At 42.4% G+C, this 22,076-nt stretch overlaps 2 protein-coding genes across 12 annotated transcripts in view; one reads left to right on the top strand and one right to left on the bottom strand.

The window, feature by feature from the left end:
* Positions 1–2,735, bottom strand: part of IVNS1ABP (influenza virus NS1A binding protein) — a 22,766-nt gene extending 20,031 nt beyond the window's left edge. For 3 of the 4 annotated variants that reach the window (XM_064594227.1, XM_045877344.3, XM_045877342.3), the window contains exon 1: positions 2,594–2,735. The gene's annotated coding sequence lies outside the window, so the exon portion shown is untranslated. Of the gene's footprint in view, positions 1–1,832; positions 1,979–2,593 lie in introns of those variants that run through there. The other variant, XM_045877343.3, reaches the window with a different exon arrangement.
* LOC123846181 (uncharacterized) overlaps positions 2,090–22,076 on the top strand; it is a 107,230-nt gene continuing 87,243 nt past the window's right edge. The window contains exons 1-6 of one of the 8 annotated variants that reach the window (XR_010412312.1): positions 2,090–3,132; positions 8,069–8,158; positions 9,808–9,864; positions 10,690–13,612; positions 16,414–16,599; positions 16,938–18,880. Coding sequence is in view for 2 of the 8 variants with exons in the window: in XM_064594229.1 (XP_064450299.1) it covers positions 2,451–3,132; positions 8,069–8,094 (708 nt within the window). In the remaining 6 variants the exon portion in view is untranslated. Of the gene's footprint in view, positions 9,767–9,807; positions 13,613–16,413; positions 16,600–16,937; positions 20,486–22,076 lie in introns of those variants that run through there. The other 7 variants (XR_010412311.1, XR_010412314.1, XR_010412310.1 and 4 more) reach the window with 7 other exon arrangements.

Raw genomic sequence — 22,076 nt, forward strand, 5'->3', positions numbered from 1 at the left:
CTATTTCTGTTTCAATGCATTATAGTCTGCAGGATGCATATGGTAAATAGTGGGAGAGGAAGTAAGAAAGATCAATGTTAAGGTTTAAACAATGCTGGAGAGCAGAAAAAGATTATTAGCAAGAACGCTCTAGCAGAACTGTGGGGAATGGTCTGGAGGAATAAATAAAATATGGAAGCAGAAACATTAAGATATTATATACCCTTGCTTATCCTATACTTTAGCTTGGATATGTGTGGCATCATTATCAAAATCAGTATCAAAATTAGAATTCCAAAAAGCTTAACAGTTATTTTGAGTTTGCTGCATGCTCAAAGTCAGTAAAGAAGGAAAAGAGGAATTTGCTTTGGGACATTATAATGCGGAGGTACCTGCTGGGTATTCAGGTTGATACCAGAAGTGCTGGAATACTGATCTGACAAAAAAAAAAAAAAAAAAAAAAAAAAGAATACTGATCTGATAGGTAGGAATATACTAATAGGTTTAGAAATCACAAGCGGTAATTCAAGTTTACAAGTGAAGATAAGCATGTATTTTCTGTGCTTCTAACAAAAGCCCAGAGATCACCCCCTTGTTCATAATTCCTCCATTTACACTCTCTAAAGATAGGAGGATCTCCGACCTTTTAGAATTCCTTCATTGAGATCTTTGACTATAAAATCATATTGTTGAAAAGTCAATGAAATGATTTTCAGGAGTACTTTATCTTAGTATCAGCAATTAAGACATTTCCCTAATGAGAAAACATTTTACATTAAAAAACATTTGCAAAGCTACATTCAATTGCCATCTAAAATATACCTCAACTACGAAAAAGCCCCCACTCCAAAGTAAGTAGCCCCAAAGATACCAATTTAAAACTAAAACCAAAACCTGGGATCCTCTGGGGTTTTTTGGCGGGGGGGGGGGGGGGGGGGGGTGGGGGGGGTGGGGGGGTGTTTAGAAAAACGGTACAAATGAAGAGGTCAATGGTTCTAGTCCGGTTTACCACCAACTACCAAATTATAGACATTTGATAAGCAGCCTGCCAGCTAGCATTAAATGATACTATTGTTAATCCAATTTTATTTATTTTTTAAAGATTTTATTTATTTACTTGACAGAGAGAGACACAGCGAGAGAGGGAACACAAGCAGGGGGAGCGGGAGAGGGAGAAGCAGGCTTCCCGCAGAGCAGGGAGCCCGAAGCGGGGCTCGATCCCAGGACCCTGGGCTCATGACCTGAGCTGAAGGCAGACGCTTAACGACTGAGCCACCCAGATGCCCGTTAATCCAATTTTAAATAGTGTTTGCCTTATCTCCAGATATACAACTGCTCTCCTCAGCATCTTTAAGATGGAAGTTTCAGCACGATTATGCCTAAAACTATTCATCAGTATTTTGTTATCCTTAAATCAAATGCCAGTGTTAGAATTATTAAACGAAAATATGGATTCTGGTAGTTTAGTCAATGCTGTACTTGTTCAACTGTTAAGAGTAGTACTAGGCTTCCAAAGTTGTTATTACTAGACCGAAGATCACCACATAAAGTCCTTAAAGAACAGTTTGATAGCAGGGTATTCTAATCCTCCATCACTGGTTAACAGACATTAGGAAACAAAACTGCGCCCTTGAAGCATATTTCTAGTTGCTATAAGTTTTGAAACGTCAGCTGTTTCAAACAATAGCTCTGTCTACTATGTATTGAGCAACAATCTATTTCTAAAATATTTGTGGTCCAAGTCTTCTTACATTCAACTCTCAATGCGGTATTGCCTGATACTTTGTACCATCAAGAACTTACAACCAAACACCGTTTTGCAAGATGCGTTTAAGAATAGAAAAAGAGCAAACCTCTCCGCCGATTTCTTTTGTAAAAAGGAAAGTGGCGATCGCCCCAGAGTGACTGAGGAGCCCCGCAGCCCCAGGCCTTCCTCCCCGCGCGGCCGGGAGGGCGCCCACTCCCAAGGCTGGAAGGCAAGGGGCCCAGCGCCCGCACACCCCCGGCTGGGATTGGCCGGCCACGCAGTCATTCAGCGCCGACACGTCAGGGCAGCTGCTCCCTCCCTCCTCCCGCCCCCTTCTCCCCGCGCTTGGCAAGAAAAGCGGGCAACGTGGAGCGGGAACAAAGGACCCCGCGGCCCACGGCGATCCGGGACGCGGTGCCACCCCACTCCGGGCCCGAAGCACCGATGCAGCCTGGGGCCGGCTCCCCGCCCACACGCGCCGGGTCCTGGGAGGTCCCAGGGAGGAGAGTCCAGACCTCGGTTAGACCGAGACACTAGGAGTCGGTTCCTGACAGCGGGAAAGGAGATTCCCGCGTCCTCCTTCCGGCAGTCATCCTTGCCCCGTGGCGCCCTGACCCAGGCCCCCGAGGATCCCCCGGGCAAAAACTCCCGCCCTACTTCCTCTGCCCCAGCTCTCTCTGAGGCGGCCGGCACCCGCCTCGGCCGCCAACGCGACCCGGCAACCATGGCAGCGCCAGGAGCGTCCTTCCCCGGGACCAGAACGCTGCTCCGCGCCTCGCACCGTCTCCCCAGCCGCCCGCGCCATCCCTCTGCTCGGACTCCGGGCGCCCTCTTCCTCCTCCACCGTCTAGGTCCTGCGCGTATTACCTGGTTCATCTCTGAAGAGATGGAAAAACTCATGTCTGGAGCTTCGATGGGGAGCAGGAGGAAGCGGGCGGGAATCGGCCCAACGGAAAGCGCCTCGAGGCCGCGGAGGGGGGGAGCGGTCGAGCGGGAAGAAGACGAGCGGTCCGTCCGCGGAGGCTGCGAGGAGGGGGGCCGCGCCACCGAGGGTTCGCGGGGACTCGCTCGCTCGCTAGCACTGCCGCGCCGAAGCAGCAGGCGGAGAAACTGTGCCGAGCAGCTCGGAGCTCCCGACCTGCACGCGCGTCCCGGAGACACTGCCGCCGCCGCCGCCGCCCGCTCGCGCCGCACCCCCTCGCACGTCACCACGTGCGCCGCCGCCGTCGCTGCCGCCGCCGCCGCCGCCGCCGCCAGTGCCTCCCGGCAGCTTCCGGCCCGAATCCGTCGGCGAATCACAAGCGAGCACGAGAAAGCTCCCGCTCGGGGCCCCGCCCACCGCTCGCCCAGACTCTCCTTCGCCCCCTTGGGTTCCTTCCTGCTCGGCTCAACTAGGTCAAGGCAAGGTGATCCCAGGGAGAGAGGCAGTGTTTAGGGCGCGCCTCCTTTTATTTATCGCGTTGTCGTCTCCTTCCCTAGCCTCGCACCCTCGCTTCGCCCTTTCGGACTGTGCCGGAACTGGTTTCCTCCAGCCGCCCTCACCTGTTTTGCCTCCCCCTAGAGGCACAATAACCGGAGATCAGACGTGGGAGATTAGATCTCTCGACGTCAAATTTACATCTAGGCAACTGCCCTAGACTGGAGCTGGCCGCCGCGGACCTTAGAGCCCGCAGTTGGCCGTGGGCCCTCACCTTTGTTGAAGGGTGCGGGGAGGGGGCGTGAGCGTTGTGAGTGAGAAGAGAGGCACGCTGGGGGAAGGGGTGAAAGTGTTCAGTAACTGAAAAAATCATAGGCGAGGTCAGAGAAGGCCTTCTATTAGTGTTGCTGTAAAAACCTGTTTACTTCTCCTTTTGGTCCCCCGGATTTCTGTTTTGTCTGAGCGCGGCTCTCCTTTCGGAGACAGTCCTTTCTTTGCTGGTCTTGCCCTCTTTGGGAAAAAGAAAAAAGCCTGGAGAATCAGCAGTCCCTGTCCTAACCTTCTGGGGCCTCTTAGACCACATGCCAAACTTAGTTACCCACCCTGCCTCTTTGCCCCAAGAGGCAAACCTGTTCCGGGGACACACGAGGTATACTGGGCTCTGACGGCAACTTCATGTGACTGAAGGGCATGCTGGAAAGTTTCCTAGATTAAAGGTGAGGGGATTTGCCGAGGTAAAGTTTAGAGTTTGGCAGAGGCTTCCAGGCTAACGTCCTGTTCGATTATCCTGATTTGGGGAGGGCACTTTAAGCGGTCTAGGCCCGACCTTGTTTGTATTTGACCACTCAAGTTAGTTTATAGACATTTCTAGGAGCCTACCGCTCTTTATCATGAACTATTTATGCTTATGGGAGCGGGAGAAGATGAATGTTGGGGCCCTTCATCTGCAATAGAAGCTTTACAACTTTTCTTTCTAAAATCTTGAGGCAAAGAGTCTTGTTTTTTCACCCCTGTTCAGTTGTGGGAGGAAACAGGAACTAAGATATCTATTAGTATGACTGTTCTATCTTGAGGAGAAAAAGACTGACATTTGCCACTGGGCTCTTGTTTTTTGTTTTTTTTTTTTAAAGATTTTATTTATTTATTCATGAGAGACAGAGAGAGAGGCAGAGGGAGAAGCAGGCTCCCAAGGAGCAGGGAGCCCGATGCGGGACTCGATCCCAGGACCCTGGGATCATGACCTGAGCCGAAGGCAGACGCTTAACCATCTGAGCCACCCAGGCGCCCTGGGCTCTTGTTTTTGTCTTCTGATAATTAATAACGATAGCAGTGTTCACGTTTATTGCAAATGAAGCTATTAGAGTACATGCCTCTTAAGTTTTTTTTTTAATATCATGGGCTTCATTCTTTCAGTGAGAGAGTATGAATTGCCTACTTTGGAGAGGCACATGACTGTGTGGCCTGCTGGACACATGGTCCCTCTTGCTGTACTCTAAATAGTGCCTTTGTGACCTGAAACAGTCAACACTTTTCTTAAAGCTACAGTGTGATCAGTCCATGCATTTTTGCCTTGTATGGAATTTCACATTTACATATTGCCTTTTCTATAGATAATGGCATAATTAATTAATTCCATTTGTCTTCTAGTCAACTCCAGACTCAAGCATATCTATTCAAGTGCTATATAATCCAGATGAAAACTTGAAAATGGAACACTGGCAATTTTAACCTTATAAAGTCACAAATTATAAGATGTTATTCTTAATATTTAACTTAGACAAGATATATGTGGAGAGTGCTTAATAAAAATAAAAACTATCAACTTCTATTTTAAGTTAGGCACTGAGAAAGGTAAATCGGGAATTGGGGACCATCTGTAATCTTTCCATTTTTCTCTCTGATCCTGCTTCAAATGTTCCAGTGCTAAACTCTGACTTGTGTTTTATTCTTTATTTATTAGCTTGCTACGGCTTCTCTAACAAAGTACCACAAACTGGGTGGCTTAAACAACAGAAATTTATTGTCTCACAGTTCTGGAGGCTAGAAGTATTAGGTCAAGGTGTCTGCAGGGCCATGCTCCCGCCATGGAAGTTAGGGAAGAATCTGTTCCAGCCCTTTCTCCTGGCTGCTGGTAGTTCTTTGGCTTGCATGTCATTTTCCCTGTGTGCCCATCTCTTGGGTCCGAATTTTTGCTTTTTATAAGGATGCCAGTCATATTGGGTTAGGGGCCCATTCTAACCAAGTATGACCTCATCTGAACTAAATCTCAATGACTATTTCCAAATAGGATCACATTTTGTTTGAGGTATTGAAGGTTAGAACTCTAACATATGAATTTTGGAGGGGACATAATTCAACACATTAGTTCAGTGTTTCTCAAGTTTAGTCCACTGACCAAAACCACTTGGATATTCTTATTAGAAATGCAGTCCATAAGCTTCACCCTAACAAGTGATTCCCAAAGGAGGAGAGTGATTTGTGCCCCCAGGGGACATTTAGCAACATCTGAAAACAGGCCCAGGGGAAGGATGCTATGGTATCTAGTGGACCTGGAATGCTGCTCAACCACCTGCAAGGCACAGGGTGTCCCCACAGCAAGAAAATCATCTCTTAATATGTTAATAGTGCCAAGATTGAGAAACCCTCCTGTAGAACTTCTAGATCAGAATCTCTGGGAAAGGGACTTGGAAATCTACATTTTGATAAGCATCCCAACAACTTGTGCCCATGCTGAAGTTTGAAAACCACCACAGATACAAAAACCTTTTTTAGGCATATGAACATGAACCATTTTGTTCTAGATATTAGTCACCCCTCTTCTTGTTTAGCCATGTGAACTGTGATAAGTGAATCTAAGTAAATATTACTACTTAGCAATTCACACAATTTACAAGTCTCACCCTAACGTTAATCTTAAACTGGAAACTTGTTTACATTTTAATACTTTTATGCCATGTTGCATTGTTTTTGATCGACTGTCTACGTATTCTGGATGTCCTTTGCCAAATGAAAAAAACCATTGCAAATTTATGGTTTGGCAAGGCAATGCTTTGCCTCCTCCGGTCCACTAATTTCTGTTGTACTCTTGAGTGACCGACTGACTTGTCTATTTCATATATTGCTCTCATCCCTTGCAGTCTATGTTTGCTGTTCCTTCCATTTTTTTTCTCTATTGGCATTTGAAAATATTTTTGTGGTGCATTAGTGGTGCCTTAACAGCACAAACAAGAAAATGGTAGTGTCATAAAAGGCACAAGAAGCACAGGGAAAAATCCTAAAACTTCCATTAAAATAGGTCATTGGAAACTGTTATGTATTGCAGTATATAACAAATGGAGAACTTGATGCCTTTCTAAAAAATTGCTTTAAGTGTTCCCTTTTAGAATCTTCCATTTTCCTGGTAAGACTTCCATAGAGAGTTTGCATCAGAACAGATTATATAATCAGAATATTTTGATCCTGCATTAGCCTTGTTGACTATTATCTAAGCCAGCTGTTTTACTAATGACCTTTTGCTGGTTTTCTAAAGTCATCACTGATAAAATTTTGAGAACAACTCTAGCCTCCTCCTCCAGTAACCAAAACCCCCTAATAGTTTCTTTCTCTTTCAACAATTTCTTAGGAATTAAAACTTCTCATGTCATTCAGACGTTGTTCCCGTGACATTATGACCTTCAAGCCTGCTACCTTTTTGGACTATGCGGCCAACAACTGTATATTCAGCTCTTGAATTCTAATGTGTAACCTAAGCTTTACTAAGCCTTCATGCAAAACACCTTTAAAAAAAAAAAAATTAACTTAATTGTTGAAAATAAGCAAGGCATGGAATAAGCAGCCTTTATACTAAGCTGAGTTTTTAATGTAAACATTAACAATCAAATGTATAAACAAAACTGTGGTAACATAAGCGCAATCTATACAGTTCAATCCAAGAGAGATCTTTTGTTGTGTTCACATCCAAAACTTGATACCTAAATGGATGGAAGTTACACACTATAGTTCAGCTGGACTAGCTGCCAACTGTTGCTAGTGTAAACTGATCACTTAACAAATGAAGTCAAGAGACTTCTTTAGAGAAAGAAACAGACAAGACAGAACAGTGGTGTTGTAACATCAGTTCTCCCTTTTTCTATAATGTGTTCTACTTTCCGGAGGAGACCAGAATGAGGGACAATGAGATAATGATGAAATTTTACAAGATTCTAATGAATTGGGCTTTCTAAACTACTGAAGAAAGTCATAAACTTGTTATCTAAGGGTTCCCACCCTTGAGAGTGATCCCTCGAGGCTCTGGTCCTCCTAAATTGGTACCCTCAGGAACAGAACTGTCAAGTAAGAGGTTTTCGTTCTCAGTTGTCTCTTCTCTAATGTCTTACTAGAGAGAAAAATGTGAAAGAAAATCTAGTGGCAATGTGTTCTACCAATACCCTTAAGGGCGACCAGGCCTGAGACACACTTCTCTTCCTTCTGTACTTGTGTCTTCTCACTACCTTGCTCCTATCTATCTTTCAAGACCCAGTTAGCACCTCGCCACTTCCAAGAAGTGGGCTAGTGTTAATGGAAAGAGTGCTGGACTGGAAGGTCTAGGCCCATGTCTTAACTAATTAAGGAAAATCTCTTGTCTTAATAATTGTGTTTTCTAATAAAATGGGAATGATAATACCTGCTTCACAGAATTATATACTTGGCGCATGGTGGGTGATAAGTAAATATGTGTATATGTATTTATTTAAATGCCTCCCCCAGTTACTCCAGCATACATAATTTCTCTTTCATCTTCCTGAGCCTGGGCACATCACTTGTAACACACACTTAATTCACCACAGGATACTTTTATACTTGCAGACCTAAGAGATGAGTGAATTGAATTTTTGAATACATAATAGCAACTCAGATTCTTAAGTCAGTTGCTCTTCTGCCCTCAGGTATCTTTGAAGTGTTGGAAGAATGAATGTCAAAATCACATGTACCTTTCATGGCTCTTTCTGTCAAATGGATGTTTCCAAATAATGATGGTAAGTGGTGGAGGGCCAGGGTGTGCTAGAGGAGTAGGACCATGAGAAAGGGGGTGGTTATTGAGGCATATCACCTCGCAGAGGGAGTAAAGGTACTTCAAATGACTTAGAACGAGGACATTGGATCTCCTTACCTAATATCCCTTCCTCTTCTCAAAGAGATTTCAACTATGCTGAAGGGGATAGGATGTAAGATTGTCAACTCCACTTCTTCACCTAGGTTTCTTGTGGTCCAGACTCAAGAAATGTTCTATTCCATTAGTGGTGGGAACCTGAAAATCCATACTGTTATGGAGAGAGGGTAATCTGTTCCACTTTGTGCTTAGCTCTATGGGGATCAGGACCATGGTTCATTTTTTTTCTGATCGTAGCACCTAACCTAGTATTTTTGTGAATGATTTTTGTCTTCTAAAAATATCTATTGAACTTTTGGAAATTGTTTTCCTTGTGTCAGTGGAATAGGAAATTTGAGAATTTTCTCTCTGCAAAGTACTAACATTTTCTTTGCTGTTAAGGGGATTCTGTCAATTTATAAGCTTCTTTCTTCAATAACTTATAGTGTTGTAAATGATTTAAAGTCTGCTGAATCATGAAAATTTTATTGCTTTTACTCTATCGGGAATGAATTTATGGATATCTGATTTGCATATTAACCGTAAATGAAAGAGAAAAATCCTTTAGTTATATGCATTTTTTAAAAGTACTAGATTACTGGGGCACCTGGGTGGCTCAGTCGTTAAGTGTCTGGCTTCGGCTCAGGTCGTGATCCCAGGGTCCTGGGATCGAGCCCTACATTGGGCTCCCTGCTCGGTGGGAAGCCTGCTTCTCGCTCTCCCTCTGCTGCTCCCCCTGCTTGTGTTCTCTCTCACTGTGTCTCTCTCTGTCAAATAAATAAATAAAATCTTAAAAAAAAAAAAATAAAGGTACTAGATTGCCTACTGAGAAATTAGCTTCATTGATTGCCACAGTGTCACTCTGCAGAGATTTCTGGATAATCTTTTAGTGTTGCATCAATTCTTATTCATCCCATTAAGTTTATGAAATGTGATGGGCTCTCTCACCTAAAGGAATAGTAATATAGACATACCTTATAATTAGCCTAAACTTCTTTGAGGGTCTACATCAAGGAAACAAGTTAAATATGGATTTAAAAAATTTTCAAAGACACTGCAGAATCATGGTCATTTCTTTACTGTGTTATTATTTTTTTCTTAAAGATTTTATTTATTTATTAGAGAGATAGCAAGAGAGAGGGAGAGAGAGCAAGTGCACAAGCGGAGGGGAGGGGCAGAGGGAGAGATAGAGAGAGAAGCAGACTCCCCACTGAACAGGGATCCCAGGACCCTGAGACCATGACCCGAGCTGAAGGCAGATGCTTAACCGACTGAGTCACCCAGGCGCCCCTAACAGGTTATTTTTGAAGTGGTATAAAGAATGAAACCCAAGCTACTAAAAGGTTGAGCACCTGTAATGAATTGAAAAGCTGTTTAGAATATATGTACACAAACAGTATACTGCTTTTCCTGTGTTTCTTCTACATGGAAAAGTGACATTATGTAGCTGTTTCTCAGAATTTTACATAAAATTATTTTCTGCCATAACAAAATGAATCCTGTTTTGTTTGTTTGTTTTTTCTCTGCATTTCCTAGAAAATTAGGAGAAGCCTATGAACTGAATCATCACAGTGGGGATCAAGGTTCTTCACAGTATGTGTCTATGCTGGGACTGAATCCATCCCTTCCTTAATATACCATTCCCTTTGCACCTGCCCTTTGCACTGACTGAAGCGCCCTTCGCTTGGTTAATTTCTACTCATCTTCTAGGCCTCAGTGTAGAACTCACTTCCTCCAGGCAGCGTTCCCTCACTGGCCACGGCTAGGTGGGCTGTCCCCTCCCATGAACTTACATCGCACTCCGGGATATCTCTCCTCCCCATAGCACTAATCACATGGTAATGAAAATTCCACTTGTCTGTGCCCCTTCTGTATGCTACATTGTGGGAGGACAGATGCCATCCTGTTCATCTTTGCAACCCCAGTGCCCACCCTAGGCCAGGCATGTAGAGATCTTCCACACACATCTCTATAAAGGAAGTGGGGACTAGATAGTGCATCATTCCTATTGCCTTGGGCTTTGAAGACATATCAATGTAAAGAAAGTGACTTTTGCCTGAATTTTTTGTAGGGTGATGATCAATTTGTTTTAGCTTTCAAATTCTAACCTAAAGTAATATGTGATGTTCACAAAGTAGTCAAAAGAGTACCATGTAGGTACTTCTCTGTCACTTGTCAGAAAAATGTCCCAGTGGGGCCATTGCAAGCCTTTCATGTGACCCTATTTACCTAATGGGGTGGCCCACATGTCAGTGCTTGTTACTAAACAGCAAATCAAGCACACGGATCCTTAACAGATTGAATCATCCCATTTTCTGGAAGATAATGTATCTGACATTTTGATATCAGTCAAGGGAGGTGTCATTCTAATGTTGCACGTATGTAAAACCTTTCCTAATCTGCAGAGCTTGTTTCTAGGTGTCTTAAGCTCCTGCATTACACCACAAGCTTCCTGCATGTCTTCTTGAGGCTTTAAGAACCACAGTGTCAAGTATGGCACCTAACACATTGCAGGTGCTCCGGGAACAATGAACGAATTACAGAATAATAATTTTGAGTGCTATAGGTGCGTATGGTCACTTTTCATGTTATTTCATTCATTCCTCATAGCGGCTTCAGGAGGTATTTATTATATCATTCTTGTCTTATGAAGAAGGAAGTGGGAATTTAGAGATGCTGGAAGCTTACCCAAAGTTGTTATTTGAATGTTGGAGGCAGGAGTTCAGTCCAGGAGAGTCTGATCTGAAGCCCACCCTGTTCCACCACCACACTCTGCCTTTCATGACGTGCTTACTGACTCAATTTATTAATAATTTCCATAGGAGACAAATGTATCATCAGGCACAGCCAATTCATTGGTGGAGGGCTGGACAGGGAGGATGTTGATAGGTTATATAACTGAACTTTTGTCTTTGGAACTAGTAGAATTAGCTATTAAGGATAATCAGAAGTACAATATAACCAGTAAATAGAGCTGTGAACACACTAACTTAACATGCAGCCTTAAGAAAGGGGGTAACTCTTCTTGATAAAAAGCGTCCAATCTAACTTCACCCACAGGTCTTTAAGAGAAACAAGATGAGGCAGAAATGACTAGTTGACTATGTCTTCCATCCATTCTCCTTTTTCTCCTTAGAAATACAATACTAAAGGTCATGGTTCCTAACCTCCCTTGCAGCTAGTTTTGGTAAACTGAATTTTGTGAGGCCTTCATGGAAATATCCTTCAAAGGAAAGAGGAATACCCTTCTTCCTTCTTTTTTCTGCCTGGCTGGGATGCAAATGTGATGGGTTGAAATCAAGTAGCCATTGTGGATCAGGAGGTGACAGGCTCAGGACTGACCAAGGTAGTGCCATAGGAAGAGTCTAGCTTCTGCTGACCTTGGACCTGCCATTTCTGCTCTGGACTGCCAAATTCTGGACTTCTTCTATGTGAAAGGGTAACAAACTGTCATCTTGTTTAAGCCCAAAAATGGAAGTGGAAATAGCCAATTTAGTGATTTCCGTCATTTAAAAAAGTGTCGCTTCTGTGTGTTATTCTGTTTCTGTTCAATTTATTTCATCTTACAATCCTGCAGCTGTTTCTACTTCCTGGACCCTACACTGCACATTAAAACTAGCAAGCAGCAAATATCATTTCTGTGTCATAGGCTGTGCGGGTATTGATCCTCTCTAACAAGTTCACATTGAGTCCTTTGTAGGTGACTCTGATTAAAGGTCAGGAAGCCACATGTAAACCCTACAAATAATCTCAAGTTTTGAATTATACAATTTATAAAATTAGGCCCTACCTCAGCTTTCCCTGATCTGACCATTATCTAGTGCCACATCATCCCCCCCCCAAATGGAATATTATACTACTCGATACTTAGCAAATGTTTACTGAGTTTGCACATAATAATGTGTAAAACATTGTGTTGTATACGGTGAATTCACAGATAGATTGTAAGGGTTTTGATTCTTTTAGAAAGTAATCAGTTTATTGAATAAGGTAAACTCTGTGAGGTACACATAGGGAACAGCTTTATTTTTCTGTAATCCTCAAACATGCACTTACCTTCTCATTCCTGCCCTGGAGATAACCCTTCACATAGATCTCATGGCTTTCCAGCCGCTTTAATACCTGAAAAGTAAGGGTTACTTTTCTTACTTTATTTTTTTACTTTACTTTCAGGTATTAAAAGACAAATACAGGTCAGTCTAAATCCAAACATAATATCTAATTTTATAATCCAATTACATCTAATCTCACATATAATTCAAAGTTTCCCTGGCCTCCTCCAGCCCCAAGCCCAGGCCTGAGCCAAAGCTCAGGGCGCACAGCACGCAGGGTGTGGTGTGTGGTCTCTTACACTCCTCCATTACTTTCCACCCATGTAGTAAATGCAACTCCATTCTAATCTCCGCCCTTTATTCCTGCCACATTCCCTCTTGCTCACTTCTCTCCAGTCCTGTTGGCTCCTTTCCACCCCAGAAAATACTAAACATGTTCTTGCTAAGGGCCTTCCGGTTTTCTATTCTCTCTGCGTGGCTTTTTCCCTCACTTTTAGGTCTCAGCCCCAGTGTCCTCTTATCAGTGAGGTCTTCCCTGATCTCTCCATCTCAAGCAACACACAGCCACACCCATCACTTACTCTGCTTTGTTTTTGTCATCTCACCATCTGGTAAGTTACACTTCTGCTAAGAAGCAAGGCGCCTGTCTGCCCTTCTGCAGATTCCTTCCATCTTTATGGGAGAGGTTGGGAGGTAACTTAACCTTTCTCTCTGTGTGAGAAAAGAAGGAAAAACAGCCCAAACACTCTCCACTCTGAATTCCTGCTCTCCTTGAGCTTCTTCAATGATCTTTCACAATTTAGCCAGGTCCTATAAAAACTGGAAGTGAGGGTTTCATAGATACCGGACTGATTTGTTTTCTTTTTTTTTTTTAAGATTAATTTATTTTATTTTATTTTTTTTAAGATTTTATTTATTTATTTGACAGAGAGAGACGCAGTGAGAGAGGGAACACAAGCGGGGGAGTGGGAGGGGGGAAGCAGTCTTCCCGCAGAGCAGGGAGCCCAGTGCGGGGCTCGATCCCAGGGTTCTGGGATCATGACCTGAGCCGAAGGCAGACACTTAACCACTGAGCCACCCAGGTGCCCCAAGATTGATTTATTTATTTGAGAGAGAGAGTGTGTGGTGAGTGGGGGTAGGGGCTGAGGGAGAATGTGAGAGAATCCCAAGGAGACTCCCCGCTGAGCGCGAAGCCCACGCAGGACTCAATCCCACGACCCATGAGATCATGACCTGAGCTGGAATCAAGAGTTGAACGCTCAACTGACTGAGCCACCCAGGCGCCGCTGGTATGTTTTCTTTTATTAAGTCTGGCCTGGATGTTTCAGGCACTCTTTAGAATGGGACAGGGGATGGGGTGGTGGAATTGTCTCTTCTTATTCTTAGCTTTGGGACTTCAGCTACGGTGTAGAGGCAACACGCCGAGTAGATAGGAACCTTCTCACAAACTAGTGTGCTCTATTCCCACAAGACCATTTGAATTTGAGGTAATCTTATGATATGAACAGATGGCTCTAAGAATTCAAGATGTCCCAATTTTAGGAAACAGGAACCTAGGCATTTACACAGCTGAAAAGCAATATAAACTTGGTTATGCCTTACTAGGGTAGAAAGCTACTGGTTCTGTCTGTGTAGCATTCACTCTTCTTTCTGCTTGGACCAGCACCCTTTGGCTGCAGTGAATGTTCATGGGTGGGTGTGTGACCAAATTTGGTCCAATGAGAACAAATACTTGGGCATTGGCTGGATAGGAATCTGGAAGATACATGCCTAGTGCTATTCGGGCTGTCACAGGGAGAGAACTTGCCTTAGAGTGAAGGCAATAAAAAGGAAAGTGGATGTGAAAGATGGGAAGAGATCAAGGTGCAGTGAAGTTGCACTGGATCCAGCCATGCTTGAAGTCAATGCCTAGACTTTTTATATGAGTCAGTTAATTTCCTTATTTCCCCCCATAAGCCAAGTGATTTGGCTTTTCATCCCTTATAGCCCAACAGTGCTCGTTGTTATGCCATTTTTCAACTTAAATCTTTGCCTGTACATTGTCATCAGAGCTGGTACATCCCTGGCATATTTTCTCAAGATGGACTTTTTCCAGGGAGTGATGATAATTAAAAGGACCTATTAATGTCCCACTCTGGGATTCTTCTGGCCACAGGGCACACTAGAAGAACTATTGTTAATAATTGTTTTGACAACTACAATAATGTTATATTTGGATGCATAGTTGTGTTTGTGATTTGAATTTTACTGTTCTACGTATGGCTGAAGAAATTTTCTTTCCATAATAATTCAGCAGGAAAGGCTTATATTTTTATTCATCATTTTATTAATCTTTAGAGAAACTATCTAAATATCTTTAGGTTACTAATCTTTTATGTTCAGGTATAAAGTATATAATTAACTCTGAAGGTACCAAAACTCTTTAAGGAAACTAAAATTCTTTAACATTCAAAAAAATGTATTCTCTCTAGTGCCTGAGACATTCTTCTAATAAAGAGATTTAAAAGTAATATATAACCCAGGCAAAGTGGTTTCATCTTTGAGAACTCTTAGCAATGTTATTGTTGGGAGAATTAATTTTTTGGACGAAATCAGAAATTATTCCTTTTACTGTGATTTTATACACACTAAAGTTCTTTTTTTTTTTTTTTTTTTGAGAGAGAGAGAGCACAAACAGGGGAAGGGGCAGAGGGAGAGGGAGAAGCAGGCTCCCCACTGAGCAGGGAGCCTGATGTGGGCTTGATCCCAGGACCCTGGAATCATGACCTAAGCTGCAGGCAGATGCTCAACCAACTGAGCCACCTGAGAGCTCCAAGTCTGCCAATATTAAATGACAACCAGGCAATGGTTAGTTTTTAGAGCCCTTATTTTAAGGATGGATAAATCAGATAAAATATGAACATATATGTTGGCCTTAAACACAAATTAAACTAGAATCCCAAGGGTCAACTTAGTAGACAATCTGGGAAACCAAAGCTCTACTCATTTCAAAGAAATAAAATAGGGAGTAGATAATCTGTTCCTTATCTCCCCATCTGAAATTAATTCCTGATACAACTCAAAACTCAGAATGGGAGTTAAAATTCTAATGTGTAAAAACAGAGATAGAACTTTTGAGTCATCTAAAGAACATTACCACTAGGAATATGACATTAGGTGGCCAGACATAAGATTTGGGGTGTTCAAAGAAACCTCTCAAGAATAGTTAGATTTTCTAGTGATTTAATTTAATCCTGGGATTGCTAATAGATTTCCATTTAGATGTCAAGTCCAATTAGTTGACAGTGTTGTTTGCAGTGTTGGGCTGTGAAGAATTAAGACTAAGTCTCAATACAGTGGAATAAGTGTGGCAATTGATGAGCAGTATCTGCCTTGTATGGGGAAAGAGAGAGGGAAGCTCCTCTTCCTCATGGTTGCCAGCCCCCTTTTAAGTTATTTTTGGAGGTATGTTAAGTCACAAAGGGAGCTGGTGAGCTGGATAGGGTCAGAAAAAACTATTTGGGAAATATAGGTTATTAAAAAATGATTCACGGGGCACCTCAGTGGCTCAGTCAGTTAAACGTTTGCCTTCAGCTCAGTTCATGATCCCAGGGTCCTGAGATTGAGCCCCACTTCAGGCTCCCTGCTCAGCGGGGAGCCTGCTTCTCTCTCTCCTCCCCACTCATGCTCTCTCCCGCTGTCTCTGTCTCTCTCTCAAATAAATAAAATATTTTTTAAAATGATCAGAAGATCTTGTCAAATCACCCAGTGTATATAACCATATGGGTCTGAAAGGGAACCATATTACAATGATTTGGGTTAGAAATGTGAACTTTTCAGAAATATGGTACAACACCCGACCCCATAGACAGAGGTCCTTGACAAAGAAGTCTACAAATCTCTTTTAACACATAAAGTGTAAGTCTTCAAATTTAGTAAAGTGTGAGAATTTCTGTGGGGAGACTGCATAGTTGATCTTTTCTGTGAGTACATCAAATTCATGTTCATTACCTATTTTGCCACTCGGCACTGTAAATCTTTAATGGAATTCTAAATATAAAGAGGAAAGAAGTTTCTTTCCTTTAGCAAATGGGGCCTCTGTTATTCACAGGGAACCCAAAGTCCCTCCAATGGGTGACACTGTCAAATCGAGGGATACTTCACTGAGAATGGAGAAGGAAAATAGTGATGTGTCCTTGTTGATCACACTGCATCCAGACAAATCCCAGTGCACATCTCTCAGTGGGGCTCATCCTGTTGGTGGATGAGCTGCCACCCAACGAGGGTGACACACCTGGTGAGTCAGGACAGTGACTACTTCTTACCCAGCTTCCTGCCCAAACCCGAGCCAATTTTGTTTCTTAGCCAAATGACATAAAAAACAACTTGAGGAAAATACAAAGTTATGTCCTTCCGAGACAGTCAGTTTCCAGTAGTGTCTGGTCTGTGGCTAAAATTCTAGACTTGAAATTAGGAGAGCTCAGAACCTTTGACAATTCAGCTTCCTTGCGCCTTAGTTTTCTCTTATTTTTAACTGGGAAGAGGGGGAGGCTAGAGGTAGAGACAGTGAAGAAAGGGATTTCATATTTAATGAGTTCTAGACATTTTATTTAAAGAGTTCCCTGCTTTCCCCAGACTACACCCACGGGTTCCTGAGAACAGCAGTAAGGTGCTGATCCTACAGATCAGAGGAAATAGAAGGAGCCCCTCCTCACCCTCCCACCTGCTGCAGGAAGTCTCAAAGGTTTGTTGCACAAGCGATTTGACCTGTGGTCTCCCTGGCTCCCTTGTGGTTTCAGATATTTCCATGGCCCTGTGGCTCTTGAGATGGGCACAGTCATGAAGGTAGTACCTCATTCCTCACTTGTAGTCTGTCTTCCAACCTCCTTGAGCAGTTTCCCACATATGTCTGGGTGATGTGGCCCCATGTTATGATTTACCAGCACTATCGTGTCTTTTCCCTGGGAATGAGCAGAAGTTCCTGAGGATCGGGCTGAGAACAATCCAGCTGCATTCAAACTCACCTTTTCCTATAGAAGGCCTGTGCTTGTCGCTTTATCGTGCATATAAGCTAGCATAGACCTTCTTTCATTGGGTTAAATTCTTTAAACCAGTGGTCTTCAAAATTCTGTAAAACTCTATGTCTTTGCACATTTGCAAGTTAACATCTGAACACGTACAAATAATATATTTTACATTATCTTCATGCTTTAAAATCTTTTCCTCAAAATCTGGTAGTTGCTGATTTCCCTTATTCCGATCAGACATTGTTCCTAAAGTGAGAGCAAATTATTTTTTCTCCACATCCTCGCCAACACTTGTTTCTTGTATTTTTTTTTTTTAAAGATTTTATTTATTTATTTGACAGAGAAAGACACAGTGAGAGAGGGAACACAAGCAGGGGGAGTGGGAGAGGGAGAAGCAGACTCCCTGCCGAGCAGGGAGCCCGATGCGGGACTCGATCCAGGGACTCCAGGATCATGACCTGAGCCGAAGGCAGTCGCTTAACCAACTGAGCCACCCAGGCGCCCTCTTGTATTTTTTATTTTAGCCATTCTGACAGGTATGAGGTGATATCTCATTGTAGTTTTGATTTACATTTCCCTGATGCTGAGTGATGTTGAGCATCTTTTCATGTGTCAGCCATCTGTTGGTCTTCTTTGGAGAAATGTCTGTTCATGTCTTCTGCCCATTTTTAAATTGGATTATTAATTATCTTGGTGTTGAGTTGCATAAGTTCTTTATGTATTTTGGATATTAACTGCTTACTAGATATGTTGTTTGCAAATATCTTCTCTCCCATTCAGTACATTTTTGTTTTGTTGATTGTTTCCTTTTCTGTGCAGAAGCTTTTTATTTTGATGTAGTCCCAATTGTTTATTTTTGCTTTTGTTTCCCTCGCTTCAGGAGACATATCTAGAAAAATGTTGCTACAGCCAATGTCAGAGAAATTACTGCCTGTGTTCTTCTCTAGGATTTTTAGGGTTTCAAGTCTCACATTTAGGCCTTTAATCCATTTTGAGCTTATTTTTGTGTATGGTGTAAGAAAGTGGTCCAGTTTCATTCTTTTGCAGGTAGCTGTGCAGTTTTCCCAACACCATTTGTTGAAAAGACTGTCTTTTTCCCATTGCATATTCTTGAGTGCCTGGCAACTTATTGGTCCCCAGTAGACATTTGTTGAATGAGTGAAAGAAATGAAGTGTCTGCCTTTGGTTACTGAGTTCCCTTTGACAAGTTTAGAAATGAAAACTTTGAATAGTTTCAACATCCCTCTGAACATAATGATTGGCTTGGTGGACTCTTCATCTTGCCCCCTTTTTGCAAACCACATTGGCAAACAGAGCACAGGCTAGGATTCCTGCCCTCACTGAAGTTACATTAGAATCTGGGTGTTGAGGGGCACCTGAGTGGCCCAGTCAGTTAAGCATCTGACTCTTGATTTTGGCTCAGGTCATGATCTCAGGGTCGAGAGATCGAGCCCCGAGTCGGGCACCATGCTCAGCGGGTAGTCTGGTTGGGATTCCCTCTCTCCCTCTCCCTCTGCCCCTCCCCCTGCTCTCTCTCACTCTCCCTGTCTCTCTCTCTTAAATAAATAATCTTTTTTTTATATAAGATTTTGTTTATTTATTCGACAGAGAGAGACACAGCGAGAGAGGGAACACAAGCAGGGGAATGGGAGAGGGAGAAGCAGGCTCCCTGCTCCACGGGGCTCAATCCCAGGATTCTGGGACCATGACCCGAGCCGAAGGCAGACGCTCAATGAAAAAGTAATCTTTTTTTTTTTAAAAAGAACCTCGGTGCTGAAATGTAATAGGGTTAAGTAGCAGATGTCACTCATGTTTCTCTAGTCATATTTCTATTATACATCTCCTTACAGGTTTTTAAGAATGCCTTTGCAATTATAGATATATATGGTCATGGAACCCAGTCCTGCAAGAAACCAAGCAGCTGTCAGTGTGGGATCTGCTGATGTGCTTTGAGAACATGTATGTGTGTATATAATTTCTTGCTCCTTCTTTTCCGTGGAGCCCTCTGGAGTCAGAGCTCAGGGACAATGAGATCGTCAGTGTTTGCTGATAGATCAAGGCCAAGGAATTCAGTTTATAGTGTATAGTGTGTGAAATCTCAGGATGGTAGGAGCACAGCTTCCCTGAAAGAAGAAAATATTATGTATTTTGAAATAGTTTGATGTGTTAGATTTATATTTATGTCATTTTTCATTGGCTCTTTTCAAAGCCATATCACTCAAGTCATTTCAATGTATTGAAAATGTGTGTTGTTAAAAAAAAAAAAATTTCTTTCCTGAAGGAAAAGCTATATCCACAATAGCAGCCTTTCAGTTTTTGGTTTTGTGTCAAGTTCAACCCTATAAACAAGTTCTATGCAAGTGAAAATGCAGACAGAACTTTCCTCCCAATGGTTCATCCCTAAAGGTAAGTCCCTTTGGGACAGCCCAACTAGGTGCTAGCTCTTAGCTTCCTCTTTAGGTGTATGTGCTCTGTGAGATCCTGGATCCCGTAGCTGATCCACAGTAGATAGTGGGGCACACCAGGAATCTGAGCCATGCAGGTGCATATCCTGAACCCAAGCAAGGAGGATTTCTGCAGGACATTGTTGTGCTTATAATTAATCAAAGTTAATGATTCAGTTTTACATTTCAAATTTGCATTTATATTAGTCAAGCAAAGAATCCCTCGTGAAACACTAACTTTAGGGCTCCTTACCTCTTTGCCTGTGTTGTTGTCCTTGTGTCCTGACTGGTATATCTGCTTCTGTTCTCAGGGAACTTGAACACTGATTAGAATCACAGATAAAATACAGAAGGCCCTGTTAAATGTAATTTCCAGAGAAGCAAAATAATTTTTTTTTTGGTAAATGTTGTGTCCCAAAAGATGTAGTGTATTTTGCCCCCAAATATTACATGGCATCACTATGAGGTATGATGGGATTACTTGTCATGAAATCTTCAACAATTTTTTTTAAATCTATCGGTGCTGACCAGTTCCAGATCTCAGTATCTGGTCTTATCATGTGCTCTAAACTAAGTATCTCCACTGTGATGGCTTGCAGGTAGTATGTTGAAATCTAAGCTCATTATCTTCTCTACCCATAATCTCAATTTCAGCCATCCATCCTGTTGCTGAACTGCCCTGGACCATTCATTTACCCCTAGAACCCATTAGGTAGGTCCACGAGAGCTTTTGCAGGGCTCTTTGTTTCTCTCTCTCTCGTCTCAGTGACCAGAGATACCTTTAAAAAGATTCCAGCATATTCCCTCTACTGCTGTCCCTCTTTTTATGTCTTTCCTTCTAATCAAGTGACTTTCAAACTTTGGACAATGACAAACACACACACACACACACACGAATATATGTATATACAGAATCAAAAGTTCCCTGCCACTATCCTTACCCTTAAAACCTGAAGGGCATTCTGATGTTTTCTATTCTATTTCATTTTTAAAAAATTGCAATCTGGTGATCTCCTGAATTGGAGTCATGACCTGTGGTTTAAAAAACCACTACTGATTCCATTTTATGAATAACAATCTGACAGTTGTTATAAAACATTGAACGGGGGCACCTGGGTGGTTCAGTCTGTTAAGCATCTGCCTTTGGCTCAGGTCATGATCCTGGGGTCTTGGGATGGAGTCCCACATCAGGCTCCCTGCTCAGCAGGGAGTCTGCTTCTCCCTCTCCCTCTGCCTGCCACTCCCCCTGCTTGTGCTCTCTCTGTCAAATAAATTAAAAAAACAAAAACAAAAAAAACATTCAACCGATTGTGTCACTCCCTTGCTTAAAGTCTTCCAATAATTAGACTTAAGAGAAAGTAGAAGATGCTCACTGTGGCATTAAAAGCTTCCAACTGGCTGTTTTCTCTCATCAGCTGGTCCTCGTGTTGGGAGAGAGCTCCTCCCTTTTCCCTCGCGCTAACTCCCCACAGTAAACAAATTCTTCAGGCTCAAATGTTATTTGCTCAGGAGGCCTTCACTGCCCTTTTAGCCTAAGTGAATCCCTTTACTAGATGGTCTGCCATACTTGACACTTTCATAGCAGAACCAACCTTTAAAAATATTGGTTAGTCTCTCAACTGCTCAAAATCCTTCAGAGACTCTTCATTTCATTCAGACTAAAATCCAAAGTCCTTACAGTGGCCTACACTATCCAACATGATCTCTCTTCCCACCTCCCTAGACTTCTACTACCCTTTCTCCTTGTTTACTCCAGACATACTGGCTTCATTATTATTCCTCCAGGTTGGCCAGGTACCCTCCTACCTCAGGACCTTTGCATTTGCTGTTCCCTCCACTTGGAACACCTCCCACCCTGCAATATTTACTTGACACACCCTCATTTCTCAAATGATACATTGTAAATGAGGCCTTCTACAGTCACCTTATTTAAAATTGCATCTCCTATTCTGTCATTCTCTATTTTCTTCTGTTTTATATTAATTTATTTTACTTATTTATGTTGCTTGTTATATATCTCTCTCCACTAGCATGTAAACTTTAAGATGATAGGGATTGTTTTTTTACTGCTAAAATCCCAGCCCTTAGTATAGTGTTTAGTTTGTAGTAGGTGCTCAATAAATTTATTTGTGGAATAAATGAATGAGTCAATCGGTACCTCTTGTATATCCACTTTCAAATTGTTTTCTTTTTTTAATCTTTTTTTTGTTTTGTTTTGTTTTTTGTTTTTAAGATTTTATTTATTTATATGACAGAGAGAGATAGAATACAAGCAGGGGAAGCAGCAGAGGCAGAGGGAGAAG

Source organism: Mirounga angustirostris, unplaced genomic scaffold (genome assembly GCF_029215605.1).
Source record: "Mirounga angustirostris isolate CCGP_5_RB_7025 unplaced genomic scaffold, mMirAng1.0.hap1 SCAF_6, whole genome shotgun sequence".
Lineage (NCBI taxonomy): Eukaryota > Metazoa > Chordata > Mammalia > Carnivora > Phocidae > Mirounga > Mirounga angustirostris.